Below are 27,273 nucleotides of genomic sequence, written 5' to 3'. Positions count from 1 at the left end.
ATGTGGGGCTCGATCCCGTGACCTGAGCTGAAATCAAGCTCAAATGACTGAGCCACCAGGGTGCCCCTATATGAGTTTCTTAATAATAAGAAAACCAAAGACACCAAAGGAAGCTAGAATCAAATGTGAAGGGGAATAATGAAACAAAATGAATGGAATTTATGGGAAGCAGGAACCTAGAAAAAGACTTTCTGGAAAATAATGAGAAAAAAACTTGAAATGTTTGCCTTAATGGAGTAATAATCTTCTAATTACAGCCAAACACTAGAGATGCTGGAATATAGGAGTGGGTCAGAGAGAAGGATGTGACGGAGCATTTAATAGCCCAGAACACTGAAAAGTCTTCTCATTTTCCACTGCTTATGGCGCTCAGAGCTGCTCTGATATCTTGTACCTCTTTGCTTTTGCACATTCTATTCCCTCTGCCTGGAGGACTGCCCATCTGTGTCATACTTTATCTGAACTATGCATCTTTTACAACTCAACTCTCATATTATCAATCCTCTAGGAATTCATTTGTCTACATGTCTTTTTTCCACTGAAGTCTATAAGCTTTTTGAGGACACAATACACGAACACATTCTTTTGGTAAAAGTTTTAAATGGTACACATAGAGCTCAGGTCTTCCTGGATTCATCTCTTCCCCATTACTCTTTCCAGAGGACAATTTGATTAGCAAATATTTGTTAAGTGCCTACTATGTGCCAGGCCCTGTTGTGGAAGCTGTGAATATAGCAATAACCAAAGTAAAAAAGTTCTCTCATGGAATTTACATTCCAGTAAGGGAAGGGGAAGACAAAGGAAGTTAATAAGTAAAATACAATAATAATAACACAACAAAAATAATCATGGTGAACTCCTAACACTGTAGGTGAGGTTCTGTTCTGATGAGATAAAAACTATCCCACTTTACAAAGCAACTGAGGTACAGAGAAGCCTAGGTCCTACATCTTGAGAGTGACAGAGTTGGGATACAAACCTAGGCAATCTGGCTTCAGAGTTTATTCTTGTAAGCAGGATACAGTGGTCTGGGGTATGTCAGATAAAGAAAGCGCAATGGGGAAAAATAAAGCAGGTTTGAAAGAGAGGTGGAGGTGGTGTTAGTGGTGTGAGATCTTAAATCCTGTGGTCAAGGAAGGCCTCACTGAGAAACTGACATTTGAGCCATGACCTGAATGAAGCAACAGAGAAGATTATCTGGGGAAAGAGCAAGTGCAAAGGAACCAAGGCCGTGTGTGCTGGGGAACAGAGAGGAGGCCAGTGTGGCTGGAAGTCTGGGTAGTGAGAGAGGAGACAGAAGGAGATGGATGGGAGTAGAAGATGAGATCATGTGAGGCCTGGTAGCTTGCTGTAAGGATTTTGATTTTTACTTTGAGTAAGAAAGAAAACATCTGGAAGTTGTTTATTTATTTATTTTGAGGGGGTGCGGGGTGGGGGGGGAGAGATTCCTAAGGAGGCTCCACGCTGTCAGCGCACAGCCCGATGTGGGGCTCGAACTCATGAATGGTGAGATGGTGACCTGAGCCAAAATCAAGAGTTGGATGCTTAACCAACTGAGCCACTCAGGCACCTCACATCCGGAGGTTTTTGTGCAGAGATGTGACATGCCCTGAATTACGAATTTTCACAGGGTCACTCTAGTGATACAGAGAAGGTGAGGCAGTTGTAACAATCCAGGTAGAAAATGATGGTGGCATGGACCAGGGCAGTAGTAGTGAGAGCGTGTCAGATTCTAGACACACTTGGAAGCAAAGGATTGTAAGATTTACTGATGAATCAGGATGCAGGTGTGAGAGAAAGAAGGGAGTTGAGGAAACACCCAGGTTTTTGGCCTAAGCATACTAGGAGAAGGATGGTATACAATTAACTGAGGTGGGAAGTCTGAGGGAGGATTAGGTTTAGAAAGATATATCAGAAGCGTGGTCTTGATCATGTTACATATGGATAATTAGACACTCAAACCGAAGTGTCAAGTAGACAGTTGAATATACAAATCTGGAGTTTGGGGAAGAAGTTCAGACTAGAAACAGTGGTTCTCAATGGGGAAGGGGGGGCAGAGAGGTGTCATTTTATCCCCAGGGGATATCCGGCAATGTCTGGAAACATTTTTGGTTGTCGTAACTGGTGCGCTCCGGCATCCAGAGGCTAGTGACGTTGCTGAACATCCCACCGTGCACAGGACAGTTCACTACGACAAAGAATTATCTGGTCCCCAACACTGATAGTGCTGAGGCAGAAACTCTGGACTTGACATACACATTTGGGAGTATGTAGCAGAGAGACTTTAAAGCCATGAGCCTGGAGAAGACTGCCAAGGGAGTGGGTACAGAGGAGAAGACTAAGGACATCTAAGCACTAAGGAAGTCTAAGGACAGTGTTCTAGGGGTTCCAAAAATAGGAAAAATGAACAAAACTGACAGAGCAGGAATGGCCAGTGAGACAGGAAGACCGGGAGACTACAGTTTCTGGAAGCTAAGGGATAAAGGTGTTTCCAAGTGAAGGGACTATTAACTGTGTCAAATGATGTTGACAGGTCAAGTAAAATGAGTGCTAAAAGTTGACTCTGGGTTTAGCCATGTGGAGGTCCCTAGAGACCATAGTGGGAGCAATTCTGGAGAGTGATGGGGGTGAAAACCTGAACAGAGTGAGGTTTAGAAGAATATGTGGGTTCAAGAGAATATGTCAGGAGAGGAATCAGGGACAGTGACTATAAAGAGTTCTTCAAGAATTGTGCTACAAAAGAGAACAGAGAAATGATACAGGACCTGGAAAGAGATAGGAGGCTACCGGAGGGTTTTTAAGGGTGGGGGAAAGTCAGTAAGTTTCTATGAATGATCCACTAGAGTGGGAAAAACTGATTGAGGAGAGAGGAGCCAGTTTGGAGTCATATCCTGGAGTAGGTGAGGGATAAGACCAGGTGCCTATGAGGGGGGCTGAGCTAGGCTAGGAACACTGGTCCCAGGGGACAGGACAGATGGAACTAGCGGGGGAGGGGCAGAGAGAGAGAGAGAGAGAAGAGAATCCAAAGCAGGCTCTGCGGCGTGCCCAGTCAGTGTGAGCTTGACAATGCGGGGCTCAATCCCACAACCTGAGCGGAAATCAAGAGTCTGACGCTCAACTGACTGAGCCACCCAGGCGCCCTGGAGGCAGTATTTTCTTTAAAAATTTTACTGTTTATTTATTTTTGAGAGAGAGAGAGAGAGAGAGAGAGAGCGAGCATGCAGGAAGAGGTGGAGAGAGAGGGAGACACAGAATCTGGAGCAGGCTCCAGGCTCCGAGCTGACAACACAGAGCCCGACACGGGGCTCAAACTCACAAACCATGAGATCGTGACCTTAGCTGAAGTTGGACACTTAACCTGTTGAGCCACACAGGCGCCCAATAAACTAAGTTTATTTTCTAAACTTAGTTGGCTATAGAATCCTTTTTTAGTGGAATACCTATCAATACTAAACAAATGCCAAACACATTTTCTATAGGACAGACCTTGGGAAACACTGAATTAAGACAAAATATTTCCTTGATTATAACCACTTCCACTGAGGAATTGACACTTTCTTACAAACAATGTAGCCTATTAAAAAACATAGCTTCTCCTTCCCAGTTCCCACCTTAGCACTAGACACCTGACTTATGGGGAAAAAAACCAAAACCCTAAAAGCAAAGCAAAAGAAAACAAATAAACAGGAGCCCTTGGCTTTATTTTCTCACTGAGAAGAAAGAGGACAAAACCCACCAGTGGGATTCTGCCTGTAGCCAGCATTGTGCGTATATCATTCACTGGAGGGCCGTGTGAGGAGAAAGTACTACCCTTGGAGTCCACAGGGCAGAAAACAGACTCCTCAGGGACACAACTGCCTGTAATATCAGTTATACAGGGGCCTGAAAGGAGGTTATCAACCGAAAACCAAAAGAGCTAGAGATACACTTTCTCACCACTGGGAACATTCAAGACCACATCAATTTCTCAAAGCAACCACAACTACAGGAGTAGAATGGTGACCACTACAAAAAAATACAAGAAGCAAAGCCCCAAATAACCTGCCTGCAGCAAGCATGGCTGTGGAAGGCTCTGTGCTGGCCTATTAATTACACAGGTGCTGACTCTGGGAGCCTCAAAGGGGACATTTTAAGTGAGCACAAACGGAACCTGAGCTACTAAACATTTTTGTCCTCACAGACCACAACACAAAGGCATCTGGCAGCTGGGCTACTACCTTCATAGTAAATTTTATCACTGCCCTGGTGTATTCCTACTTGGGATAATAACAGAATTCTGCTCTTGAAGGGTTTCAAAACAAGTGATTGAAGTATGGGTGATGGCAGAGGTGGTTGATGATGAATATCCAGAGTTCCCCAAATGGAAGAGCAGTTAACAGTAGCAGCAGCAGCAAGTAACAGTTATTGACTGCTTCCCCCACGCCAGATTCTCCTGCAAGCATTTCATATATGTTCTATTATCCGTTCAGCACCACAGTGGTGTGAAAGAGCCATTATGGACCTCCATTTTACAGCTGAGACACTGAGGCACAAAAAGGTTAAATAATTTGCATAAAGTCATATAAGTGGACACATGGCAAAACTGGGATTTAAAAAGGTAGTCTTGGCACTGGAGTCCATGCTCTTAAGTGCTATGCGAAACTGCCTTTTTTTTTTTTTTTTTTTAAGAGAGGGAGCATGCCTCAGTGGGGCAGAGGGGCAAAGGGAGAGACAGAATCTTAAGCGGGTTCCACGTTCAACGTGGAGCCCCACGCGGAGTCGAACTGGGATCATGACCTGAGCTGAAATCCAGAGTCTGAGTCACCCAGGCACCCCTGTACTGTCTTTTAAAAGATGAAAGGTACCAAAAAGTGATGTGTAAATCACAGGTCCCATTCAACCCCAGAGGCTCTAATGACAATCCCTGTGAAAGAACAGGTGTCCTGGTGGATACATCACTCAGCTGAGGAAGGTAACAGAATTTTGGCAGAGGAAAGACAACTCAGGGCTGTGCTGACAATAATCAACTACTTGAGTATTTAATAATCTCAGTGACATCAAATTGATAACTTTTAAGAATCTGTAGAACATTTCAGTATTTTTTATCATAAAAAACAGAAATGTAGATCATAAGGGTGCCTGGGTGGCTCAGTCGGTTAAGCATCTGACTCTTGATCATGATCAAGGTCGTGATTTCATGGTTCTTGAGATCGAGCCCCACATCAACACCTGTGCTGACAGCCTGGAGTCTGCCTGGGATTCTCTCTCTCCCTCTCTCTTTCTAAAAATGAATAAATAAACTTAAAAAAAAAAGAAATGTAGATAATATATGAAGTAAACAGGTCACTTTTGTGTCACTACACAGTTAGAAGTTTTGAACTTTTCCTTCTATTTTTAACTTTCTATTGTTTAATCCAACAAATCCTGAAACAAATATGCAAATACAGATTGGGTCTTACACACTACACAAAAAGGCATATCCTATAAACTTGTAAACGACGAGAACACTTTTCTAAAATGCAACATCCTGACTATGAGCAACAGAAACTATTCAAACAAGCTTATGTAAAAGAAAAAGGTGTATTAGATGGCGTGGGGCTGGGGGTAAGCTGAAGCGATGGGAGGGAGAAGGGGATCAGTATCTCCCTCTGACTCTCTTGTCTCTATTTGTGTCTCTCTCATTTATTGGTTTCTCAACTTCACAGTGTTTATCTGCTTCTTTCTTCTTTCTCTGATTTGAGTTGAAGTTTTTTTTTTTTAACCAACCTCCATACAAATTGATGATTTTTGATAGTTTTTTTTTTTTTTTTTTAAGCAGGCTCCTCATCCAACATGGGGCTTGAACTCCCAACCCTGAGATCGAGAGACTGAGCCAGCCAGGCATCCCAAGAATTGAAGATTTTTAAGTTTATTTTTAAGAATCAAGTGCACCTAACCTCAGTGTTGCATGGACATGATGTGAAGGTTAAACTGGTAATAAAATCTTTGTGGCTGGAAAATTAGTAATTTAGCATCTTAAAAATATTTGGGGTGCCTGGGTGGCTCAGTCAGTTGGTCATCCATCTCAGGTCGTGATCTCACGGCCTATGAATTCGAGCCCCACGATGGGCTCTGTGCTGACAGCCCAGAGCCTGGAGCCTGCTTCAAATTCTGTGTCTCCCTCTCTCTCTGCCCCCACCCCTCTCACACTCTGTCTCTCTCCCTCACTCTCAAAAATAAATAAGCACTAAAAAATTTTTTTTAAAAATATTTATGTTCTGTGACTCTTGATCTCAGGGTTGTGAATTCAAGCCCCATGGTGGGTGTACAGCTTACTAAAAAAAAAAGTAAAAAAAAAAAAAAAGTTTATGCTCTTGGAGGCAGTAATTTCACCTTAACATTGCTAGCAGTGCATGAATCTAGGATCACACAAATTTGAACTTGATTTACAGGTTTGCACTTCCTTGTCGTATGACCTAAGGCAAATTATTTCATTTCTCCATGTTCTTGTTTCTTCATTTTAAAATTGAAATCACAACACTGCCTCTTGGATCACAAAGATTAAATGAGATAATATATGTAATGAAGTCACCAGACTGTCTGGCATCTAGTATATGCTCAATTATTATCCCAAGTGAACGAATGGACAAGTATATAAGGATGTATATAAAATAATGTTTATTACAGCATTATTAATATGATTGAAAAATTATAAACAATTAATACCAAAGAATTTTATCCACCACTGTAACACTTAACACTGTAGTCTTAAGATAGCTCCTGGAACACAGTAGGCACTCAATAAGTGCTGAATGAACAAAAAAGGGTTGGTTGAATAAATTGGGGCACAATCAGACAACAGAATGCTATTCAGTCACTCTAAAAATGACATATGTTGGAATTTTCATTGAAAGTACATGTATAGTACAGTCCTTTTGTTTAAAAATATATGTGTGTACATTAATAGAAAAAGGTCCAAAAGGCTATACATACATCAAGATGTTGACATTTCCTATGGTGGGATTGTGGCAGTATGGATATTTTTATTATCTTATTTTTGCTTAGCTGTATTAAATTTTTTTCCTACGAGTATTATGCATTGATTTTGCAGTGAAAAGCTATTTTTAATTTTAAAAATATATGTTCCAAATGCACAAATAAATTGGAACCAAGAGACAGACCTAGATTTGAATCTTGGTTAAATCCAGTTTTTTCAAAAAGCATCTTATTAGAGTTATTCATTTATATGCTTATTTTCCCATTGGACATCGAAATCCTTAAAAATATGGAACATGTCTCCACGTTTGTCTCTTTGTAGCGCCTTTCACAAAACCTTACATGTTATCAGTGCTCAGTAAATGCTTGTCAGTGACAGGCAATACACCCCACCACAGCTCTTGCAATGGTGTCTAACGCGTTGGTCACAGCAGCAAAGTAACTCCCTCTAGAATCTCTACGGAGATGGTGATGGTTCCAACACTTTTAAAAAACTGATCCTGAAATGCCCATAAGTGAACAAGAGTGTCCTCTGGATTCCTCTTCCTTTGAAATGCAAATTCTGTTACAGGATCCTAATTTTTCTGTAAATAATTCAGAGATTGAACCAACTTGTGGTTACAGGAGAAGGTCCAAGTTTCTAGTGTTACTTGTTTAGGTAGAAATCTATAAAGTACCTGTTGAAGATATTAATCAGCCCCCTCCCAGCTTCACGTTTATTTACAGAAATCCAAAATGCCAAATGTTTTCTAGGCCCTAAAATGTACTCTCTGCAAAAAAAAGTACTCTCTGCACTGTAACTTACTTACTCTGTCAGGATTATATTATTACCAACCCTTAAGTTATCATCTTAGGTAGTGATGAAACTAATAAGAGTTATAACTAGTTAATCAAGTTAACCATTTTTTATTCAAAGAGCAACACTGTCTTAAATCTCATTCTTAATTATATTTGGATGACAAAAATCTTAAAACAACACTAAATGATTCCTCACTTTTGTACTATTTTTTCCCCTGCTTTGGTTTACAACATATCTTAGTAGGCAGAAAGCTTCACATATTTGTGAATTTGGTAAAAACAAATTCTGCCTACCTTATAAGTGATATTTATAAGCAAGGGATTAGAAAAATCATAGCTAGATAAATCTTAAAATATTCTTTCAGCTAAGTGCTTAGTTGCCCAAACTGGAAACACACCATCTGAGTTCAATTCCAGCTTTGTCGCCTATTAGGTCTATATGACTTTGGATAAGGTTTTCACTTCTCTAAAACCTCAATCTCATCTGGAAAATGAAGTTGATGATAATAATAAAAATATCTACCTCGTTGGGTCGTTACGAGAATTAAACAAAACTGAATGGATAAAGCAGTACTATCCAACAGAAATGTAAAGCAAGTTACAAATGTGAACTGCTATAGGATTCTAAATGTTCTATGACTATATTAGAAAGGTAAAAAGGAAGGTGAGATTAATTTTAATAGCATATTTGGCTTAACCCATATATCCAAAACATTATCAACATCAAAACATTATTAATGAGATTATTTTACATTTCTTGTTTGGTATTAAGTCTTTGCAATTTGATGTATATTTCATATCGGCAGCACACCTCAAATTAGACCAGCCACATTTCAGGCGCTCAGTAGCTACATGTGACTAGTGGCTATCTTCCTGGATAGCACAGGTATAACGTGCTATCTAGTGCATACTATGGCTAAATAAATTTAATTCTTGGTATCATCATAACTCCCTTTTTAGGAATTGCTATGGATTTTTCTCCAAGTATGTGACTCATAACACTAGCTAATATTGGGTGGTTCTGGAACAATGGCGTTAAAAAACACTGAATTACATGGTCAGAAAACTATTCCTTCTAAAATTATTTTTTCATCTTTCTGACCATATTGAGAAAAAAGTGTCAGTTTGATACTACAAAACTTTGTTTTTAAAATTTAAATTTCTTATCGATATATAATTCACAGACACGAAATTTACCAATTTTAAGGGTGTTGTTTGATGATTTTGACAAATGGATACAGTTGTGTAACCACTTCCCTAATCAAGATACAGAACATTTCTATCACCTGGGCCAAGGCTTCTTAAAAGCCAGGAAAACTAGTGCAACCTCAACAACAAGAGCCCTGCAGTCAACCCTGTATCTTTGAATACATACAGACTGCTTTCTGGAAAAGTTCTACCAATGTATATCTCTAAGCAATACTGAAACAGCCTCACTGCACACTTACCTTAAGGAAATAATCAGAGATGGGACAAGGGTTTCTCAATACACAAGATGTTTATTGCCATATTACTTATATCAAATAAAAATTATAAACAATCTAAATATCTAATAGTAATGGTTAAAGATATATTCTTAAAACTGAAATTATATAGCCATTAAGATTATTTTAAATAATTTTTAATAATATGGGAAAGTGTTCTCAATATAATTAAAAGTAAGAAAACAAGTAGAAAACTGTATAGACAATATGGTCCTAATTATGTCAAAAACAAAACAAAACTCAAAGAACTTTAGGTAAAGAAAAAACCAGAGGGAATATGCCAAAATACTAACAGTGGTTAATTCTAATTGTGGTGTTATGAAAGGTTTTTACTTTAATACTTGAGTTTTTCATTATAATGAGAATGAACTACTTGGTGGAGGGAGCCTATTTTTCTTTATTTGTCTTTACTAGTTAGAAAATAGTTGAAAAATGGGACCATTAATTATTCTGCAGGCGTATAGCTAATGAGGGTTTAACTGAATCCGGTAGCATTACAGAGAACCTACTATGTGTAGTCGTTATTATCAGATTGAAAGGGAATTTGGCTGTAAAGGGATTGTTGATCTGGGGTCACCTTCTAGCAGGAAACGTCTTCCTCCTTGTTAAAATTCTTAAGTAGTAAACTGACAGCACTGGAGACTACCGTGCTCTCTTCACCCAAGTTCAAGTGGGGTTCAGGCAAGGGCAGCACTTTGGCTAATACATCTACGTAGCTTCCCTGTTCCCCTCCACTTGTATCCTGAATTCCGAGAAGACAGAGGGATTTCTTCTACTGAGAGAACAATTCCATCCGTATGGATCTGGTTCTTGGCCTCTCAGCTCACATGGCTAACTTAAAGTGTCAATTGCGGCCAGCAGGGACTAGAACTCTTTAATATTGATTGACTTGTGAAGTGATAAGGCAAGCCAGCTCAAATCCCTAACCAAGATGCTCATTTATTTGCAAGGTAGGATCATGTGCATTAGAAACACAAGAACAACAGATCAGTCTATTGTAGGTGAATAAATAATGGGTATGGTTCATTTAAATACACCTAGGAATTTGCATTTTTCTATTAACACATGTTTATTTTGAACATTTAAGAGAAATAATACCTCTCTTGAGCATATTAGCTTTTAAACATATTAGCCAGGGTGATCCTGATAAAATATCAGATGTCATGGTTCTGCTTAAAAATCTACAAAACACACAAAAACTTGCACCTAAATGTTTATAGCAGCACTGTTTATAACAGCCAAAAGGTGGAAACAGCTCAAATGTTCATCACTGACAAACAGATAAACAAAATACAGTATAGGCATACAATGAATGTAATGTATGCAGCATTAAAAAGGAAGGAAGTATCGGTATAGGCTACAACATGGAAAACATTATACTAAGTAAAAGAAGCCACTCGCAAAAGGCAATATATATTATATGGTTCCCTTTACATGAAAAGTTCAGAACAGGGAAATCTACAGAAACAGAAAGTAGATTAGTGGTTGCTTAGGCCTGGAGGGGAGAGGGGTTCTTTCTAAGGTCATGAAAATGTTCTAAAGTTGACTGTGGCTAATGGTTGCACATATCTGTGAATACAGCCAAACCATTGAATTGTATACTTTAAAGGGATGAATTGTATGGTTCATACGTTATAGTTCAATAGAACTGTGAAGAAAACCCAAACCCTTCAATGCTAACTTACAGTGAAAACCAGTGCTCGAGACAGTGGACAAGACCTCCCCTGTCAGGTTCCAGATTCTTCTCTGACAGCACATCTCCCTCTCCTTTCTCAGCCTCTCCTGTCTCCTCAGACACACTGCATGACTGTGCCTTAGGACATTAGCTCTGCTGTGCCTGAAATGTTCTTCCCTCCATCTATTTGGTTCACTCCCTCAACCCCTTCAAGTCTTTCCTCAAATCTCTTAATGTGGCCTTTTCTGACACCATGCTGAGGAGGGTAACTTACCTCCCACAGCCCCCATGCAATACCAATTGCCCTTTACCTTGCTTTGCTTTTTTTCTCCCATAGTATTTGTCACCTGATTTACTATCAAGTTTACTTATTAAGTTTATTGTTTATTTCTGTCTCCCTCTGCATTAAAATATAACTTTCACGAGGGCTAGGATCTTTATGTTATTCACGGAAGTATCTCCCATGCTCATTTACTGAGCTGAATTTATTTGCTGAATGAGTGAGTGAACTATGAACTTTATGCTGTTCTCATGTGTTCAATATATATTTATTTATGAATTCTAGAACTCTCAACTAGGGCAATAAGACTTCTGACTGTTCCACACAGATGTTGGCGAAAATCTCGGTTGTGCTATGGAACAACTCATGTCATATACAATTCCTAGAAGTTGAAATTTTGACCCCCACCCACTCCCCGACCAGCAATTGAGGGTATATTAGGCCAGTATGACTAATGAGACAAATGAAGAAGGAAGTTGGTAGTGGTGGTGGTGGTGGGGGGTATTAATTCCTATCATAAGAAGGGAAAACACTGAGACAGGAGACCACAGTGTACACACTGCAAACCTGCATGGACCCCAGGGACACAACGGACTAACCATTCAGGGAAAGCACACCTGTATGTGTTCAGATCTCTGCTAAATCCACTACCCAGATCCTTTTTAGGGCAGGTTCTCTGGAAAGAAGCATGAAAATTATACCTTTAAAGAGGTCCCTGTGACCGGTTAGTATCTTTTTTTTTTCTTTGTATTTCATTATGCACAAAAAAGAGAAGGGAAAGTAAATCAAAATTCATATTAAACTTCATATGGCTATGGAGAGGAGATAATATTGACTGCCTCTCTTTATCTGGAGGCAATTTTATTAAGAATGTTGCTAAGGAGATAATTAGCTTCTGCAAAATTCCTTGGTGTCTTAGCAGCAAATACATGCCTTCTATTTTATTTTTTTTTTTTTTTTTTTTTTTTTTTTTTTTTAAATTTTTTTAACGTTTATTTATTTTTGAGACAGAGAGAGACAGAGCATGAACAGGGGAGGGGCAGAGAGAGAGGGAGAGACAGAATCGGAAGCAGGCTCCAGCCTCTGAGCCATCAGCCCAGAGCCCGACGCGGGGCTCGAACTCACGGATCGTGAGATCGTGACCTGAGCTGAAGTCGGATGCTTAACCGACTGAGCCACCCAGGCGCCCCACATGCCTTCTATTTTAAATGGTGTTTAAATCAGGGCGCCTGGGTGGCTCAGTCAGTTAAGCAACCAACTCTTGATTTCAGTTCAGGCCATGATCTCACCATTCATGGGATAAAGCCTTGTGTGCTGGGCTCTGCACTGAATGTGGAGCCTGCTTGGGATTCTCTCTCTCCCTTTTTCTCTGCCCCTCCCTGACTCTCACTCTCTCTCTCAAAGTAAATAGATAAACTTAAAAAAAAGTTTGTTTAATCTTTTAAACAAGATTTAAATCTTGTTTAAACCTAAACAAAGATGATCACAATTACACTTAGAGCAGGACCTATAGAAACAAACCCTGTAACTACAGAAGGCTGTGGAACTCTGCTTCACTGTAACCAGTACTTGAATCACGGAAAAATGTTGTCACAAAAGAATTGTTTTAAAGAAAGAAGATGCTTATATACTACATTAACAAAATGAGAGATAAAAAATGATACGATCAGATCACTTCACTAGATACAGAAAAAGCATTTGACAAAATTCAACATCCATTTTAGATAAAAATTCTTAATAAAGTGGGTGCAGTGGGAATGTACTTCAACATACATAATAAAGGTCATCTATGACAAGCCCACACCCAACATCACAGTTAACGGTGAAAAGCTGAAAAGCTTTTCCTCTAAGATCAGGAACAAGACAAGGATGTCCACTTTCACCACTTTTATTCAACATAGTATTGGAAATCCCTGCCAGAACAATTAAGCAAGAAAAAAAAAAAAGGCATTCAAATTGGAAAGTCAGAAGTAAAACTGTCACTTTTTGCAGATGACATGATATTATTTACAGAAAACCTAAAGACTCTACCAAAAAAATATTAGAATAATTCAGTGAAGTTGTAGGTTACAAAATCAATAAAAAGAAATCTATTGCATATCTATTCACTAATAATGAACTATCAGAAAGAGAAATTAAAAAAACAATCCCATTTACAGTTATATCAAAAAGAATAAAATACCTAGGAATAAATTTAAGCAAGGAGGTGAAAAGACCTGTACATTGAAAACTATAAGACATTGATGAGAGAAAATGAAGACATAAATAAACAGAAAGATATTCCATACTCATGGATTAAAAGAATTAATATTGTTAAGATATCTACACTACCCAAAGCAATCTACAGATTTAATGCAATCCCCATCAAAACTCCAATGACATTTTTCATAGAAATAGAATAAAAAAATTTGTAACCACAAAAGACCTTGAATAACCAAAGCAATCTTAGGAAAGAAAAGAGCTGGAGACAATGTGCTCCCTGATTTCAAAATATATTACAAGGCTATAGTAATCAAAATAGTATGGTAGTAACACAAACGGATCAATGGAACAGACCAGGGAGTCCAGAAATAAACTCTTGCGTATATGGCCAATTAATTTATGGCAAAGGAGGCAAGAATATACAACGGGGAAAGGATAGTCTCTTCAGTAAATGGTGTTGGGAAAACTGGACAGCCACATGCAAAAGGATGAAACTAGACCACTATCTTATACCACACACAAAAATAAACTCAAAATGGATTAAAGACATGAATATAAGATCTAAAGCCATGGGGCACCATGTTTTTTTAACATTTATTTATTTTTTGAGAGACAGAGAAAGACAGAGCAGGAGCTGGGGAGGGGCAGAGAGAGAGGGAGACACAGAATCCGAAACAGGCTCCAGGCTCTGAACTGTCAGCACAGAGCCCAATGTGGGGCTTGAACTCACTAACTGTGAGATCATGACTTGAGCTGAAGTCGGACACTTAACCGACTGAACCACCCAGGTGCCCCAGTGTCTGACTCTTAATTTTGGCTCAGGTCATGATCTCATGACCTCAGTCATGAGATGGAGCCCTGCATTTGGCTCTGTGCTGGGTGTGGAGCCTGCTTAAGATTCTCTCTCCTCTCCTGCTCCTCCCCTGCCCACATGCACACACGCATGTGCACTCTATCTAAAAAAAAATAAAATAAAAAAATTTAAAAAAGATCTGAAACCATAAAACTCCTAGAAGAAAACATAAGCAGTAAGCTCCCTGACATTGGTCTTGATGATAATTTTTTGGATTTGATACCAAAAGCAAAGGCAAGAAAAAAAAATAAACAAGTGAGACTGCATCAAACTAAAAAAGCTTCTATACAGCAAAGGAAGTCATCAACAAAATGAAAAACCTACTGAATGGGAGAAAATATTTGCAAATCATACATCCAGTAAGGGGTTAATAGCCAAAATTCATAAAGAACTCATATAACTCAATGAAAAAAACAAACAAACAATTCAATTAGGGGTGCCTGGGTGACTCAGTTGGTTAAGCAATCTGACTGCAGCTCAGGTCATGATCCATGGTTCATGGGTTCAAGCCCATGTTGGGTTCTGTGCTGACAGCCCAGAGCCTTGAGCCTGCTTTGGATTCTGTGCCTCCCTCTCTCTCTGCCCCTATCCCATTCATTCTCTCTCTCAAAAATAAACATTAAAAAAAATAACTTGATTAAAAAATGGGCAGAGGATTTGAATAAACATATTTCCAAAGAAGTCATACTGAAGGCCAACAGGTATGTGAAAAGATGTTCAACATCAGTAGTCATCAGGGAAATGCAAATCAAAACCACGATGAGCCATTACCTCACACCTGTTAGAATGGATATTATCAAAAAGGCAAAAAATAACCAGTGTTGGCAAGGATGTGGAGAAAAGGGAATTCTTATGTACTGTTGAGGGAATGTAAACTGTTGTAGTCTCTATGGAATAGAATATGGAGGTTCCTCAAAAAATTCAAACTAGAACTACCATATGATCCAGCAATTCCACTTCTGGGTATTTATGTAAAGAGAACAAAAACACTAGCTCAAAAAGATATACACACCCCCATGTTCGTTGGAGAATTACTTTCTTTTTTAAAAAAATATTGATTTATTTTGAGAGAGAGAGCATGTGTGCAGGCAGAGACAGAGAGGGAAAGAGAGAATTCCAAGCAGGTTCCATGCTGTCAGCACAGAACCGGGCTTGGGGCTCGATCTCATGAACCATGAGATCATGACCTGAGCCCAAATCAAGAGTCAGATGCTTAACCAACTGAGACATCTAGGCACCCTGCAGAATTATTTTCAATAGCCAAGATAAGAAAACAACCTAAGGGTCCATCCATAGATGGATGGATAAAGAAAATGTGGTGCATATCTATACAATGAAATAATAGCCATAAAAAAAATGGAAAGTTGCCATTTGTGAAAATATAGCTGGATCTTGAGGGCATTATGCTAAATGAAATAAACCAGACAGAGAAAGACAAATGTTGTATGATCTCACTTATATGTAGACTCTAAACAAAGCAAAACAAAATAAAACAAAACTAAGCTCACAGATACAGAGAAAAGATTGGTAGCTGCCAGAGGCAGTGGGTGGAGGGGTGGGTGAGATGGGTGAAGGGAGTTGAAAGGTGCAAAACTCATTTTATAAAATAAGTAAGTCAGGGAGATATAATGTAAAGCCTGGAAACTCTAGTTAATAATACTACATTGTATATTTGAAAGTTGTGAAGAGAGTAAACCTTAAATGTTCCCGTCACAAGAAAAAACATTTTTTGTAACTATATATGCTGATGGATGTTAACTAGACTTACTGTGGTGATCATTTTGTAATGTACATGCTGTATACTTGAAGCTAATATAATGTTATATATCAATTATACCTCCATTAAAAATAAAGGTACTTGAGAAAGTGCAACTTAAATTATAACTTTTTAAAAAAACTTTTGTGTTTCAGAGTTTATTTATTTATTTTGAGAGAGAGAGAAGCAGAAGGAGAGGGAGAGAGAGAGAATCCCAAGCAGGCTCTGCAGTGTCAGCACAGAGCCCAATGCAGGGCTTGAACTCATGAACTGTGAGATTATAACCTGGGTCAAAACCAAGGGCTACATGTACGCTTAACTGACTGAGCCACGGAGGCACCCGTAAATTATAACTTTGAATGGCAAGTTGAATTTCAGATTCAACTAATGTATATCTCCATTTAAAATCTTGATGTCTTAGGGCGCCTGGGTGGCTCAGTCAGTTAAGCATCTGACTTCAGCTCAGGTCATGATCTCATGGTTTGTGGGTTTAAGCCCCACATCAGGCTCTGTACTGACAGCTCAGAGCTGGAGCCTGCTTCAGATTCTGTGTTTCCCTCTCTATCTGCCCCTCCCCTGCTTGTGCTCTGTCTCTCTCTCTCAGCAATAAATGTTAAAAAAAAGTTTAAAAAAATCTTGATGTCTTTTAGAAATAGAAGGTATCCCAGGATGAAGATTATTAAAATTGCTACATGAGAGATAAGGTTACATGTAATTTTCTAGGATGCAGGAGATCATTTTTGACCTACTTACCATTACATTAAGTATCTTGGCCCAAATCATAAACTAGTAAGTGGTGGTATCTGACTACGGAATAAACCTCTATTGATCTAAGGTTTTCCTTAAGAGATCAGGGAAATCAAGTGACCTGTATCCCAGAAATATCCTGCAACAGGCATTTCCCACTCTAGAGGGATAGTAGTTCCTCTGTCAGCACATCACACTCCCAGCTATGAGACATGATTTCTTTCCTGTTTATTGAGACATCTATTAATCCATAGCCTTGTGGGGTAGCCCATACCACATCTTACATGATTCCAAGTATAAAAGGAGGGCATTCATCACTCACATCTAAAAGTATACTATCTCCTGATCACTACAATCTCTTAAAATAGTACTTCTGTGCCGTTGAACTCTTGGGGTCAATGCCGTGTGTCACTTATTTCTTTGGACTCTTCCTTAAGAAATAACCCCCATATTACATGGGGAATTGCATAATATACCCCTTCATAAAAATTAAACCCCAACAATTTACAGAAACAAATTATTAAACTTACTCTCCCCCAAATGAAGGTTTTATTGCCAGCTCACAGCAGCCCTACTATATCCAGTTATGAAACTGATTAAAAAAAATATTAACCTAACCTTTCCACTTACTGAGAGTCCAAGATTTCAAAATATATTAAGAGATGTGGACTTATGCAACATGCTTAGCAATACCCAAGGTAGCCCACGTTCATCATGAAAATGGAGCCTTTCCACTAAAAGCTGAAGCTAAGTTGCTTTTGATTATTTAGGCCTTTATGATAATTGATCTCTAAAATACAAATTCCACTATCTTTTTACTGATAATGATAAATTTCACTATCTATTAACTAGAGGTTATATATTTATGAAATATATATGATAAAAACCTGATTGATGATTTTATCATTTTGTAAATGATAAAAACCTGATTTTGGATAATTTTTGTATTGCAAACATTAATTAACTTTTTTTCCAGGTTGGTAGTTACCATAGTAACTCCCTCCTTCTTAAAAAGTTTCATTGGTGGGGTGCCTGGGTGGCTCAGTCGGTTAAGCGTCCGACTTCGGCTCAGGTCATGATCTTGCGGTCTGTGAGTTCGAGCCCCGCGTCGGGCTCTATGCTGACAGCTCAGAGCCTGGAGCCTGTTTCAGATTCTGTGTCTCCCTCTCTCTCTGACCCTCCCCCATTCATGCTCTGTCTCTCTCTGTCTCAAAAATAAATAAACGTTAAAAAAAAAAATTAAAAAAAAAAAAGTTTCATTGGTTAGGGCCAGCAAACAATCCTGTTCAAGATTTTAATGAACCTTCTATTGCTGAGGCTATTAGCTCAAACATAATTCAGTGTACTGCTTAGCACACTGTTAGGTCAGACGAGGAAATACCAAATCTGGCTAGTTGGAAGACTCTAATCTAAAGCTTTTGCAAAAATGCCCCACTTTCTTATTTTTACATAAAAGATTATTTCCTCAGGAACTAGAAAGTATTTTAGGTTATAGAATTAATGTGATTAAAGAAAAATGAGGAATTTGAAAACATGAGGGAAGAAGAAATTAACAAAATATCAAGAAAATTTGAAAAAGAAGCAAAAAGAACTTATAGACATAAAACTATAACCTTTGAAGTTAAAACGTGAATGGACAAATTAAAATAAACACAGATTAGACACAGATGAAGAGAGAATTATTGAAATGGAATACTGATCTGAAAAATTACACAGATCTGCAGCACAGAGAGATATGAATTGATAATATAAATGAAAGGTTAAGAGACAAAACATATCTCATAGGAGTTCCAGAAGGATGGAACAGAGGAAACGGAAAAGCAGCAATGTTAAAAGAAATAATGACTAGAAATTTTCCAATAATTTTGCCAAACATGAGTTTTCATGCCAACTACTATAAATATAAATTCACATTCAGATACATAATACTGAAACAAGAATATCAAAGACAATCTTAAAAGAATCAGAGAAGAATATATTGCCTACAACCCCAAAAAATAATTATATTGAAAGGAGATTTAACAGCAACAATTAAAAATAATATTCCATTTCTTCTGACTTTTAAGTGCTGAGAGTAAATTATCAACCTGGATTTCTAAACTTAATAAACTAAGATATTTTTATAAAAAAAATCAAATTGACTAGTAGCTAAAAGAACTACTAAAGGATTTTTAAAAATGTTTTTAATTTTATATTTGAGAGAGAGAGAGAGAGCGTAAGCAGGGGAGACAGACTCTGAAGCAGGCTCCAGGCTCTGAGCTGTCAGCACAGTTTGACGCAGGGCTCAAACCCAAGAGCAGTGAGATCATGACCTGAGCCAGAGTCGGATGCTTAACCGACTGAGCCACCCAGGTGCCCCAAGGATGTTTTTAATAAGAAGAAAATTGGATTAGAAAGAAGGAGCAGAGTGAAAAAGCCAGTGTTGGGGGCCAGGGGAAGCAAATACATAATGACAACTGAAAAATAATGATGATGATTAACCAAATTAATCATAATTATAAAAACAAGATGGAACCAAAATGCTATGATAGCTTGTCAGTTGGGAGGAAGCTGATCAGAGATCCTTCCAATCATTCCAAGATCCTTGTATTATTTGTGAGAAAGGCAGAAATAGATTACTTTTAACCTGTTTCTTCATTCATTCAACAAATATCTTTTAAGGGCAGGTAAAACTAATCTGTGGTGACAGAAGTCAAAATAGTGATTACTTTGTGAGAGTTGTGACAAGGAGGGGACATGAGGCATAAGGGAGACTTCTGGAGATGCTGGTAACATTCTACGACTTGGTTTGGGTAGTAGTGACATAGTTGTATTCACTTTGTCATATTTCATTGAGCTGTCTGCTTATCATTCATACACTTCTCTGTATGTAATGAAGTATGCAAGTATGTATTTCTATAAATTATAAAAGGAAACTACCTCACAATTTACTACAAAATAAAATTTTGATGGATTATAAAGCTATAACTTTAAATGCAAGTCCTAAAAATGGAAAAAATAGAGGTTAGCATTTACATAATTTTGGCTGGGAAAGAACTAAGAATGGCACCAAAGGCAGAAATCACTGGTAGTTTTGACTACATAAAAGTAAAAATAAAATATAATAAAAACTTTTTTTTTTTAATATATGAATTTTATTGTCAAATTGGTTTCCATACAACACCCAGTGCTCATCCCAAAAGGTGCCCTCCTCAATACCTATCACCCACCCTCCCCTCCCTCCTACCCCCCATCAACCCTCAGTTTGTTCTCAGTTTTTAACAGTCTCTTATGCTTTGGTTCTCTCCCACTCTAACCTCTTTTTAATAAAAACTTTTATACAAAATACTGTGAATACTATAAAATGGATCATCAAACAAGAAAAAAGATTTGCTAAAATATGTAACAAATGGTCAATATCCTTAATTATATAGATATAATTAATAAAAATCATTGGCAAAAAATAACCAAATTGTAAAATGGGCAAAGAATATGAACTGGGCAAGTAAATAAACTTAAAAAAAAAAAAAAAAAAAAAAAGGAGTGCCTGGGTGGCTCAGTCAGTTAAGCATCTGACTCTTGGTTTCAGCTTAGGTCATGATCACACAGTTCATGAGTTTGAGCCCCACGTTGGACTCCGCACTGATAGCGAGAAGCCAGTCTGGGATTCTCTCTCTCCTACTCTCTCTGCCTCCCCCCACCCCCCACACCTGTGTGTGCACACTTGTATGTGCTGTCTCTCTCTCTCTCAATAAATAAATAAACTTAAACTTAAAAAAAAAACTTAAAAAAAACCCAATATGAACTAGCAATTCAAAAAGAGCTATATAAATGGCCAGTAAACTCTGGAAAACTGACAAAGCAGTTAAGTAATTTGCCTAAACAGTAAGAGGGAAAGTCAGGATTCAAACTCCGGTAATCTTATCTTTCAATTAATATTTGTTTAATGAATGAATGATTATATACTTAACACTAAAAGATGTATACATCATAGACTACAAAATTCAGGTCATAAAACAGAATGTATAAGATATCCCTTTCTGCTGATACACTCACATAAATCAGGCTCAGAAAAAAAAAGGTCTCACCAGGGTGGCTCAGTTGGTTAAGCATCCGACTCTTGGTTTCAGCTCAGGTTATGATCTCGTGAGTTTAAGCCCTGCATTGGGATTCTTTCCCTCTGCCTGCCCTTCCCCCACTCATGCTTTTTCTCTCTCTCTCTCTCTCTCTCTCTCTCTCTCTCTCTTAGAATAAATAAGTAAACTTGATTCAGAAAAAAAATGTGCTGGAAAGATCCAAGTGTAACAATGGTTAGATTATAGAAGCTTTTTTTTCCTCTTTATATTTTCTGAATGAAAAGAATTTCAGAACAAATACGTATTACTTCCATGATAAAGGGGAAAAGTTATGTTAAAAGGCCAAACAGCAATACAAACACAAAAGGACACAAACACCTCTAAATGACTCCTGATGTATCCATGTGTTCCTGGCTCAGCATGGATAGATCTCTCAGTGCCCCATCGTTAAATTCAACTATCACACCACGGTTCTCCATCTCCTCCTATCTTTCCTACTCTTAGTTTTTTGTTTTTTAAAGTTTATTTATTTAAGAGAGAGAGTGAGAGAGTGTGCACGAGGGGAGGAGGGGCAGAGAGACAGTAGAGAGAATCCCAAGTAGGCTCTGCCCTGTTAGCATGAGCCCAAGGTAGGGCTTGATTTCAAAACCTGTGAGATCATGACCTGAGCCAAAATCAAAAGTCGATGCTTACTTGACTGAGCCACCCAGGTGCCTCTCCTACCCTTAGTTTCCAAATTAATCTTCCTAAAATACTGTGACTCTCTTGTAATTTCTATTGCTTAAATACTTTCAATGATTCTTCATTTTCATTCTCAGCCTGGAATTCAAGGCCTTTCACAATTATAGCATTCAGTCAACGTTTTCACTTATGGTGCACATTCCAGCTGGTTGACTATTTGCTCTTTTCCTATGCATGTTGCCTACAGCTTCTGTAACTTGTTCATGTGATTAACTCTGCCTAGAATGTATTCTTCCTCTTCGTGTCCGTTTTCCACCCATGGCTCAGCTTATGCACTATCTTCTCCATGAAATATTTGCTAATTTTTCTTAGTCACACTGAGAAGCCATGGCTCTTTAGTCTGTCTCTCCAGGCACTTACTTTGTTATTTTTTTCATGTTCTATCTTTCCTAACAGACAATGACTTCCTTGAAGTAGGATCTGTATCTTATTTATCTTTGTATTCTTCTTACTACTTATTGAATAAATGTAATTAATAAACAAAATAGAAAAACTCATGGAATTCAATACGATTATGCTTTAGTATTTTCAAAGTGCCAGTCTGTGGCTATTAGATTTCTCCTTTTTTGAACATAAGAAATATAAAGTGTTAACAGTACAGGCTAGTCCTTATACTCTAGGTCTCTTGAACTAATTAAGTGATTTATGAACCTAATGGGAGTATAGATCCTTCATTTCACACAAAGTCTAAATTGCTCTATGAACTGGTGCATTTTGGTCTAGAGCAGTTTACTCAACATTGACCTTACCTTTCCTACATAAAAGGAATTTAAGCTTTATTCTCTAGGAAGGGGAACAGAGTTGTAGGATGGAATGTTCTCCCTTACCTTTTTGTGTTATGCACTGTGGTTCCTCCCAGGACAATCCTCACTCCAGGAGTGGTACGGTTCAGGTTATAAACTGTTAGAGCCTCTTCATAGGTGGCTCCTCCAATTATAAACACAACGATATCCTGAGGTCTGCAATAATGAAGGAAAGTCAGTATCGTAGGATAAGAGGGGAAAAAGGCAAAGATTTGTTGTTACTATGATATGCACAGTTTTAATTTCTAAATCTTTCATTTTTGGTGGAAGAAGCAGAATTAAAGCAGAATAGAATAAAAGGCTTAAAAAAAGTTTTAATTATCTGAAATTGGCAGGAAACAGAGCAGGAAATGCTGAATAGTGATTTGCTTTCTGTTTAGGAGCGGATGTCTTATAATTTCTGTGCTGTGGATTTCAGAATAGCACAATAGTGTTTGCTAGAACCAAATGTAGAAATATTCTTTTATATTCAAGAGGCTTCAGAGTACTTCACTGTGACATGATATCAATATAGCAGTAATTTATGCTTGTACTACACAACTCCTTTCGTATATAAGCCCTTTATCAAATACTTAGTACAGTGTCATTACAATGGCCTCTGTCCAAGGACCTTAAAGTATTTTGGAAAGTACCGGTATATTAGGATGTTCCCATAAGATGGAAACTAGAAACATTTAGTATTTTGAGTGTAAAAAGAGATTGGGACACATAAATAATGACACTTCTAGGAAATCTACCTCTTCGTAAAATCTTTGTTCTTGAATCCTTTGAAAAACCAAGGAAAAAAAAAAAAAAACCCTGAAAACAAACAAATGAAAAACTCTTGCGTCTGGTTTTGATACTGGAGATACTGACACATCAACTCAGTCACTTGCCTCACTTACCCACTGTGTGGGTAGCACAGTGTAGTTTTACGTGTTCCAACCTTTATCAGAATGGCTTATAACAAAGTTAAGTGGACCTCGGTGGGGAGGGGGGAAAAAAAGTAAGGACCTCCTATTGGTCCCTTCTGTAGATACTCACAAGAAGGAGACCATATCATTCCAAAACTGTTAAAAGTTTGCCTTGTTTTTTCTCATGCCATCAAAAGAAGATACAATTACTTAATTTTAGTAGGCAAGTAATTTTATTAAATGACTTAACTGCACATTATTTAAAACTACATCAAGCAGAAGCATCCATTTGGAGGTTATAGCACAAAATTAAACAGAAACATCTTTAATCATATGTGCTTATGTATAAATCATGAAAAAGAAAACCTACATTTCCTTTCTGTTCATCTCTTTCTAAAACACCATGAAGGAATTAGCTGAGAGAGTATTTATTCTTATGGCACTTCATGGAAACAGAATCAGATATTATGACCATAATTAAAAATGTTCTGAGAATCTGAATTGCAGAGACACCCACTAAGAGGCTCCAGATGATGAAAAGGTAGTTGTTTTGCAACTAATTAGGTAGAGAGTCAATCATGACATTTCTGTGTGAACTTGGAACTTAAAATCATGCCTTTAAATACTAAATTTACTTTTTAAGACAAAATAAACTTCATTTAAGTCTACTTACCTGAAACGATGTACTTAGCACTACAGCGCTTTAGGAGTTACTTGCTATTATATATTCTATAATCGTTTTTGTTATTTTAAAATATGCTATTTTAACCTAGATAAATGTTTGCATATGGTATAAAACACAAAAAGGAATACTATAAAAAAAGTGAGTTTCCTCCCTGCCACAGTGCTCTCACACTTCAATTTGTGTAGAGGCAAACACTACTACTTGAATCTTCTGTGTTCTTTCATAGATATTATCTATGGTATATATGCAAATATACATATACATATTCACATACATATATATACACACTACATATATATGTATATATATTTATAGCACACACACATAAATAAAAGCATTTTATGTGCACTGTTCTGCTCCTTGCCCTTATCTTGGATCTAGTGTGCATTTTATTTTGTTATTATTTTTTAAAGCTTATTCATTTATTTGGAGAGAGAGCGAGCACAAGCAGGGGAGGGGCAGAGAGGGAGAAGAGAGAGAATCCCAAGCAGGCTCCGTGCTGTCAGTGCAGAGCCCAACGTGGGGCTCGGTCCCACAAACCATGAGATCATGACCCGAGCCCAAATCAAAGAGTCAGACGCTTTGTCAATTGAGCCACCCAGGCGCCCTTTAGTGTGCATTTTAAACTTTGGTAGATGTCACCAAGCTGCTCCACAGATGTCATTCCGCCAGCAACTCAGCAAAGTGTCTATTTCTCCACAACCTTTCAAGCACCATGTATTATCAAGGCTTTTGATCCTTTTTTTTTTTTTAATTTTATTTTAGAGAGTGTGTGTGAGCAGGGGAAAGGGTCAGAGGGAGAGAGAGAAAGAAAAAGAAAGAGAATCTCAAGCAGGCTCCATGCTTAGTGCAAAGCCTGACATGGAGCTTGATCCCACGACCTGGGATCGAGCTGAGCTGAAATCAAGAGTTGGACACTTAACCGACTGAGCCACCCAGGCTGCCCAGTCCTTCTAAGTTGACTAAGTTGATCACTTGTTCCTCCTAAATACACTTTCTTCACTTGGTTTCCAGGGCATCACATTCTTGGTTTTCTTCTTACTTCATTAGTTGCTATTTTTCAGTGTTCCTCGATGGCTTCACCTCATCTCCTTGACCTCTTAATGGTGGAATGCCAGAGCCCAGTCACTAGTCCTCCTTTCTTCTTCATCTACACTTACTCTCCAGATCTACTTTGCCCAGTGTAGTTACCACTAGCCACATATGGCTATTTAAATTAATTAAAATAAAATAAGGGTGCCTGGGTGGATCTGTGGGTTAAGTGTCTGACTCTTTGATTTTGGCTCAGGTCACGATCTCATGGTTTGTGAGATCGAGCTCCATATTGGGCTCTGCACTGACAACAAGGAACTTGCTTGGCATTCTCTCTCTCCCTCTCTGCCCCTCCCCCACTCACACGTGCTCTCTCAAAATAAATAAACATTTAAAAATTAATTAAAATAAAATAAAATAGTCAGGGAGCACCTGGGTGGCTCAGCTGGTTAAGCATCTGACTCTTGGTTTCGGCTCAGATCATGATCTCACAATTGTGAAATCAAGCCCTGTGTGGGGCTCTGCGCTGAGCATGGAGGCTTCTTAAGATTCTCTTCTTCCCTCTCCCTCTACTCCTCCCCTGCTTGTTCTCTCTTTCTAAAAAAATAATCGGGGGCACCTGAGAGGCTCAGTTGGCTAAACGTCCGACTTCAGTTCAGGTTGTGATCTCACAGTGTGTGAGTTCGAACCCTGCATTGGGATCTGTGCTGACAGCTCAGAGCCTGGAGCCTGCTTTGGATTCTGTGTTTCCCTCTCTCTCTGCCCCTCCTCTGCTCGTGCTAGGTCTCTTTCTCTCTCTCTCTCTCTCAAAAATAAATAAAAACATTAAAAAATCAATCAATCAATCAATCAATTAATATTTAGTTCTTCAACAGAACTAGTCACATTTCAAGTACTCAACAGTCACATGTGGCTAATGACTACCTTACAGGACAGCACAGAGCACATTTCCATCACTGTAGAAAGTTCTACTGAGCCTACTGATTATCCCTAGATGATCACACCCAAGTTGTATGGTTTCTAAATACATCTCTCTGCTGATGACTCCCAAATCTCTGTCTCCAGCCCAGACAGACCTCTTTCCTAAATGCCAGCCTTAAATATATATTTACTTGACACTTCTACTTGGATGTTTAATAAATTTCTCAACTCAAATGTTCAAATTCCTAACCTCCCCCAAGCTTGTTTCACCTATAGCTTTCCCCATCTTAGTTGACAGCCAGTCTATTCTTTCAGTTGCTTAGGACAAAAACTGGATTCATCCTAACTCCCCTGTTATGGCTGGAATGAAGCAGATAAATTAGAGACATAGTGAGAGAAAGAGAGGGAGAAGTAAGCATGGGCCAGACCATGGAAGGCCTTGAGTATTCTAGGCCATGGGGGAGTCACTGAAGGGTTTTAACAGGTACCTTGATCAAATGTGCTTTTTTGAAGGACAATTTTGGCAGTTGTGTGAGAATGGACTGGGGGATGCAGGTAGGAAAAACTGGGAAACAAAAGGCTATTGTAAGACTTCTAGAAAGACATGGTGAAAAATGGAACTAAAGAAATACCAGGAGTGTAGAGAGGGACTGGATATAGAAGACACAAAAAATGAGGACTCTTCAGAATTTGGTCAATGATTAAATGTGGAGGATGAGGATAAAGGGAGAGGACATGATACGTTTAAGTTTTCTGGTTTTGGTGACTAGGTATAGTGGTTTAGGTTTGAGAAAGCAAGCAAGACTGATTTACTGAAAATAAGACAAAAACATGTATTGGAGATACCTGTGGAGCATCCCAACAGAGACGTCCACTAAACATCTATCTGGACATTTAGGCCTAGTGATTTCCCTGAATACAGGTGGCAGCTGAAGCCATGGGAATAGAGGAGTTCTTTTTTTTTTTAACTTTTGAAGAAAGTTTATTTTGAGAGAGAGGGAGAGAAAGAGAGAGAGGGATAGAGGGTGTGACAGGGGAGGGGCAGAGAGTGAGGGAGAGAGACAATCCCAAGCAAGCCCTGCGCTGTCAGCGCAGAGCCAGACATGGGGCTCGATCCCACGAACTGTAAGATCATGACCTGAGCTGTAACAAAGAGCTGGATGCTTAACTGACTGATTCATCCAGGAGCGAGGAGTTCTACCTAAGGAGGTCGTGTAGTATGAGAAGAGAACCCAAAGACAGAGCTTTGGGGAATCTTTAACATCTACAGGCTAAGCAAGATGAATAGCCAGCAAAGGTAACTGAGAAACTATCAGAAAAGTAGAAGGAGAACCAGAAGGGAGTGGCCAATGGACAAGTGACTTTCAAGAAGAACAGAATGGTTAACAGTGTCA

The 27,273-nt window shown here is 38.4% G+C and overlaps 1 protein-coding gene across 2 annotated transcripts in view; it reads right to left on the bottom strand.

The window, feature by feature from the left end:
- Positions 1 to 27,273, bottom strand: part of VPS45 (vacuolar protein sorting 45 homolog) — a 64,861-nt gene that overhangs the window by 3,301 nt on the left and 34,287 nt on the right. Inside the window, exons 14-15 of one of the 2 annotated variants that reach the window (XM_007088043.3) lie at positions 22,373 to 22,504; positions 6,650 to 7,538 (exon numbers count right to left, since the gene is read on the bottom strand). In XM_007088043.3, coding sequence (XP_007088105.1) covers positions 7,520 to 7,538; positions 22,373 to 22,504 — 151 coding nt within the window. In that variant the 3' untranslated portion in view covers positions 6,650 to 7,519. Of the gene's footprint in view, positions 1 to 6,649; positions 7,539 to 22,372; positions 22,505 to 27,273 lie in introns of those variants that run through there. The other variant, XM_007088044.3, reaches the window with a different exon arrangement.

Source organism: Panthera tigris, chromosome C1 (genome assembly GCF_018350195.1).
Source record: "Panthera tigris isolate Pti1 chromosome C1, P.tigris_Pti1_mat1.1, whole genome shotgun sequence".
Taxonomy (NCBI): Eukaryota; Metazoa; Chordata; class Mammalia; order Carnivora; family Felidae; genus Panthera; species Panthera tigris.
The sequence above is the reverse complement of the archived record's forward strand: the minus strand, read 5'-3'. Positions and strand labels throughout refer to the sequence as shown.